Source organism: Varanus komodoensis, unplaced genomic scaffold (assembly GCF_004798865.1).
Source record: "Varanus komodoensis strain SLA01 unplaced genomic scaffold, ASM479886v1 scaffold40, whole genome shotgun sequence".
Taxonomy (NCBI): Eukaryota; Metazoa; Chordata; class Lepidosauria; order Squamata; family Varanidae; genus Varanus; species Varanus komodoensis.
This window is the reverse complement of record NW_025335942.1, coordinates 8041582-8047581: the sequence shown is the minus strand read 5'-3', so window position 1 is coordinate 8047581 and position 6000 is coordinate 8041582. Positions and strand designations below refer to the sequence as shown.

Below are 6000 nucleotides of genomic sequence, written 5' to 3'. Positions count from 1 at the left end.
GTTCCCATTTCCAGGTGGGACAGCTTGATGTGCAGGCCCAGCCGTGAGGTACCCTGAACGGTGTCTGCAGAACCGGAGTTTGTGGGGGAATCCGGAATTCAGTCGAAGGGGCCACCGGGTTGCTGGCCACCCACCTGAACCCCAGCCCCAGCATGCAAACTGTGACCCAGGCACAAGAGACAAAGCGCTCCCCTCAGCAGGCTGCCAGTTTCTCCCCAGGAAAGAAAGAAACGTTTTCTGCCGCATGTTGGCCTTGGGTCTATTTGGGCACTTCTGAACAGTTTTCTCCATGGCTCACCAATGACACTGAAAATTCCCCTTGTGGGGAGCCTGGGGTGCCTTCCTTTGCATCGTCTGCCCATTTCCCCCCAGTCTTTTTTCACACCATCAGCAAGGACACGGGATTAAGAGCAAACAGCTTTACCCCTTTAGAAAAACGGGGGAGGAAAAGAAAAATAAGCCAGACAGAACGGAGAAAGACCTCCTAGGAGCTGCGAGGCAGGTCCTGCTTTCTAGTTAGACATCTATCTGAATCTGCCGGCTGACTGCTCTTCCCAAAGACTGGAACGAAGGAAGAGGCGGGAGGGAAGGGAAGGAGAAGGGAAAATAATCACTCCTGCAGAAGGCTCTTCCCTGGAAGGAAGAGCCTTCCGAGACCAGGGCTGCTGCGGCTTCCCAAGCCCAAAGGGCTGACGCAGCTCCTCACTGCGGGGCTTCTGCGTGGTGGATGGGCCTGCGTGGGCTGCATTCAGTTCCACAAGTGCTGCCTCCGGCACCCGATGGCCAGTGTGTCCAGACTTGACATGGCTGCGCCAGCGGCGGAGGTGTCCTGCGCTGCCGTCATCGCCCGGCTTCGCTCCTCACCCGTCCTCCCCTGTGCCTGAGCTTCAGCATGGCTGAAGGGCTGCCCAAAACCCGCACCGTGCGCACACTCCCTGCTGGCTGCTCAGACCACTCGGCCGGGGGCCCTGCCTCGGGACCCGCAGCGCACCGATGCCCAGCGTCCACAGCACGCCCTGGCTTGTCTAGTCACGGCCTTGTCTCCCACCTTCCACCTCCAGACGGTAACTCAGTGCAGATGCCACAGCGGTTTCCCTCCCTTCCCCTTCACACTCTGCCCCGAGTGGGACTTCGGGGGAACTAAAGCTTGTGCAAGATTTGGCCGCTTTTCACTAGCTCATCGAAGGCGCTTTCTGGGGATGGGGGTCTCCCCTGAGCTCCAGTGGGTGGCCGAACCTCACTGCTTTTTGAGTGACCTTCACAGGGCCGCTCTCGGGCAAAGGGACAGTGGAGGGAGGGAGGGAGGGCCAGAGGAGCCATCCAGAGGTCCAAATGCAGCTCTTTCCATCTGAATTTGGATGCTGCGGCTCTTGCCATTCATTCGCAGAGCAACACATGCTAAATCGCTCTCTAATGGCAGAAAGTGTGGTTATCAGCAACAGCCATTTGGTGAATGGCCACTATGAATAACGCACCAGTCACACTCTGTGCCTTCGGCATTTCCTCTCCCTCCGTCTTCCCCTCCTGTCGCCCTCCCCAAAACCAGTCCAGAATAATAGTTGGCGCCTCCGGTGAAGTGGCCCATAATCACAGTGCCTGCCAGAAGGGCACCCGGAGCCTCTTCAGTGCTTTTGCTGTCCTCATCGCGTTCCAGTCGGCGCTGCACCCTCGAAGCTCCCGAACTTCCCTTCCGCTTGGATCTGCAAGCGGAAATGCAGCAGAGGAAGCGCTGGGGACTTACCTCGCAGGAATCCAGGCAGCCTCTGTGCTGGAAAGACACCTGGCCGTCCTCCTGGAGAGCAGCTCATGATGAAAGGGAGCGCTGGGGAAAGTCCACTGGGGAGATGTGGCCTGGAGCCCCTTCTGCCTTCCGGGAGCATCAGGCCGGGCTTTGCGCAAAGCACATGAGTCGCTCCCGGGGACATGTGGGCAAAGCCAGCAAGGTTCCCACCCTGTTGGAACAGCGATCTTGCACTACACACAAATGCAACTGTGGGGGGGGGGGCTGGAAAGTGGGGTTGTGTGTGTGTGTGTGTGTGTATGTGTGCAGAATCCCCCCTTTAAAGGACAAGTAAGGGGAGGATTTTTTCCTGTTTGTTACGCACAAGCGCAAAGGAACCGCTGGGCAGAGATTCCTCTTTCTTTAAAGTGGGGGGGGGGGGGGGGCTGGATGTTCCTCCTGCCCCTGGCAAAAGTCACGGGGTGGGGAAGGAAGAGGGGGAGGCTGTGGTGCTCTTGAGTCGATGCGGTTTACTCCTGTGCAAGCATGTCACTGATCTGCACCATGGAGGGGAAGGGAGGGGGGAAGCAGCACTGAATTCCTCTCCAGCCCCACTGGGCAAGTGGGGTGGGGGAAGAGGGGGAGGTGACGATGGGGCTGGTGGGGCTTCCACACGCAGCTCCCCTCTCCCCCCAGCCCTGTGCCCCACTGAAGACCTCCTCCTCCCAGGATGCCTGTGACCTGCCCTGGGAGACACGCCCTGGAAAAGGGAGCGGCGACCCAAGCCGTGGCAGAGTCCCTGAAGACGCAGGAGCTCTAACCGGGAATAATCCTTCAGGATCAGGGATGCTAGGAGGCAGCTCAGCGCTCACCAAGAGCTGCAAGCACCTCGTTCAACAATGTGAATGTGGAATCCTGCCCCAGGTACCCCAAATCACGCGTCAAGGAAATGTGAGTTCTGCACCCTGCTCTGCTCCAGAATCGAGCCTGCCTTTACTAGGCAGGGGCAAGAAGTGCTGCGGGGCACAGATATCCACCCCCGGCACGAGGACCACAGGTCAAGAGAAAACCTGGAGTAACACCGGAACTGATCCTCGGATGCCCTGGGAAGTATTAGCTTTCCTCCATCCTTAGTTGGCGGATCCAACCGGATTCTGAATGCCGAGTTCATGGTTTTGTAATAACTCAACGACAATCTCAATGCAAATGTGCCATTCTTGCTTCTTTGCAGCCTTGATGTGTCCACTTTAAATAGATATATTTTCTATCTCTGAGCATTCACCTAATGTTTTATTGGCAATACAAGTTTAAATAGGATTATTTGTTGCAGACTAAGGGGACTGCCGCGCCATATGCAAAAAGCAGAGGTAACGGCTACAGTGATCACTGCCACTCGGTGTTTTAAACTGAAGTTTTCAACAAAGCTGCCCCTTCCCTACAGCAGCAGGATCAGCTGAGCACACCTGGTTTCACGTGCCAAAACTGGAGTAACTATTACAAGAACTTGCTGGGAAGGACAAAGCGGGATGGAGAAGAGTCAGGAGTCTCAGCAGCTCGGGTGGGAACGCCACGCGAGGTCTGTACTCTTGGACTGTGCGTCTGTCGCTGTCGGGAAGGGTCCTGCCACGCCGGTGCCCGTGTGCTCCACCGCCAGGGGCACCTCGTCCGGCCAGAGCCGCGGCTCACGCTGCATGCGTTGGTTTCCCCTGCTAAGAGTGCTAACCCTCCCCATTGGGGCAAATGCCCTGGTGGCCAAATGTTGAGTGTCTGCCTTTACTTCGACTGGACAAAAATGCTGCAGATTTGGCTCACTGCATCCGAGCCGAACATGTTGGCTAGCCAGTGGCACATGCATGGCAGAAGAATGTCTGATTCAGCTTGCGCGCTTCTCTTATTTTAAAAAAAACTCAGAAAACCTGCTGTTGCTGAACACCCTCAGTTTAAACCTCCTTGAACAAAGAAAGACAACCATTGGGAGATGTTGTGAAATGGCAGGAGGAGACGGGATTATCTGGTGCCCCGCCCGAAATAAACCAACCAGAAAGCGCCTGCACACAACCAAGATGGCCAGAATGAAGATACAAACCATGACGCAAACCATGCTTTGATTTTTATTCACAAAACAGCCCGAATTGCTAGAACATTACAAACAGCCTTTCCGTTAGTGGTAGTGTGAGAAAGCAGGAGACGAGGGCTTTGAACAGAAGAAAAAGACTCATCTATGTTTTCAGCACAAAGTTCTGTAGTCACTTATATCTGAATCCCAGTAACATTTTCAAATGGTTTCTAAAGGAGAATCATTTCAGTTAGTTCTGGATTTATTCTATGTGCAGTTTATCTTGCTCTACACTTATTTATTACTGTGTTTTTGCTTTAAAGACCTGCCGGTTTTTCAGTACAGATTCACTTTTTAATACCAAACATCTTGCTGATTAAACCTTATCTTATGTGTATGGTTAAGGAAAAGGGAACTACTTCATATTAAACATATTCTCATTTATAAACATGGAGTTGAGGCATTCTAGAAACTAGCCACTATTTTTTCTTTAATGATGGAAAAGAATCAAACAAAAAATGAATGAGTAAACAGCTGTGCTAATTACAGTAGTGCTTATTAGTAACTAGATTTAAAAGGTTACTGTCAATTTACATTCTCTACACAAGAACTGCCATTTTCCACAAATAAACAACATCAACACCAAAACACAGGAAAATAAATTGATTGATTGTCCGTACTCTATGACCTCTTGATACTTTATGGATCCTTTTAAAAAAACATTTGAGAAGCAGTTAATGTTTGCTTTACTAGCACTTGAAGATGTTAAACATATGCCAAAAATTATATATATATATTTATATATATAAAAACCAGGAATGAAATCTGCGAGAAAATATTTTTGGTTCTAAAGGAGACACGGGCGCATCCATTCATTTCCGCCAAAAAAATCCTTGCCTGAAACAACACAAGCAAGCAGTGGCAATGCACTGGCTGACGGAGCTTTGGGATTCTCGTTCCTACTGAAACCACCGGAATGCCGCGCCTGAAGGAAGCATCACTTTCTGCAGAGACAGGAGAGAACAAGAACACGGACAGGTGATGAGCAGGAGCAACAAGCCCGGGAAGAGCCCAGCCACTTACTTCCTCCGAGGAACGGCCAGAGGAACGTGTTCCAGCGGGCAGGCGGGCGGCCGTCTTCCGCTGCGCAGCCCCCTGCAGGACTGGGTTGGCGCCCGTGCCTACTGGTCATGCCCCAGCTCAGGCCTTTACACAGCGCCTCACCACATGCACGTCCTCTCTCCTGGCAACCTGCCCCTCGCAACCACTCCCCGGCCATCCGGCTAGTGTTCCTCCACCCCCGTTTCCTGTGCGTTAAGCAGGCACTGAGGGGGAGAGGCCCGAGTTCCTGCTTTAGGAATGCAAGAACTCCTCCTTCAAGGTACTTCTGAGTACCGTAGAAGACAGGACTCCATGGGCGAGCCTGTCTTCCACCTAGAAAGCGCGGGCCGCTCTTCGTGGGATGGCTCCCTGTTCAAAGGAGGGCTGCTTGGCCAGACCAGAGTCGCCCAGGCGCAAGACCACATTTGAAGAGGGACGCAAAATCAGCGCGATGCCTCATGCTGCAAGGGCAGCAGGGACAAGCTCAGGAGGGGCTTCAGATTGGACAAGACGGGTCCGTGAACCCCTGCCAGACAAGGAAGGCGAGCTTTGGCGGGGGCCAGCGAGCTCTTCCAAGGGTTTGAGCGGTGTGAGAGAGCAACATGTTGCAGCGCTACGATCGGAGCGGGGAGGGGGGGTGATGCAGGATAAGAGTTCTTAGCTTCCAGAACTCATTTTCACATGCGGTCATGGGCAATTTTCCCATCTACATAAACCAAACAAGGTCCAAGCAGCCAGAGAAACCATCCAAGCACTAGAAATACAGTTAAAGGAAAATGAAAAGCTTTTTCATTCCAAGTCCCAAGACCAAGTCGGAGCGGTACCATGCTAAGGCTTCCTTTCAGTGAGACAGATTTCAGCTGGACTTTGAGCCGCATGTGCGGAGGCAAGAGCTGGACTTACGGCCTGAAGTCTGAGGTTCAGCATCAGGAGAGAAATGCACAATGGCAAGATGACCTTCGGCATATTTCAACTCTTAACTGTTCAGATACAACACTGCCTACAAAATTGCCAGCAACGTGTACAGCCAACCATGCAAAGTGGGTGGGCTTGAAGGCTGAGCACCTCTGGAAGCCGGGGGTCCATGTCTGAATTCTGAAGGGCCTCGTTTTGTTTCTCAAAG

General features: G+C 52.8%; 1 protein-coding gene across 4 annotated transcripts in view; it reads right to left on the bottom strand.

Moving 5' to 3' along the window:
- Positions 1 to 3808: 3808 nt before the first annotated feature.
- The window catches only part of CXXC5 (CXXC finger protein 5), a 63885-nt gene continuing 61693 nt past the window's right edge, over positions 3809 to 6000 (bottom strand). For all 4 annotated transcript variants that reach the window (XM_044442874.1, XM_044442875.1, XM_044442873.1 and 1 more), the window contains one exon: positions 3809 to 4780. In XM_044442874.1, the coding sequence (XP_044298809.1) occupies positions 4736 to 4780 (45 nt within the window). In that variant the 3' untranslated portion in view covers positions 3809 to 4735. The remainder of the gene's footprint in view (positions 4781 to 6000) is intronic.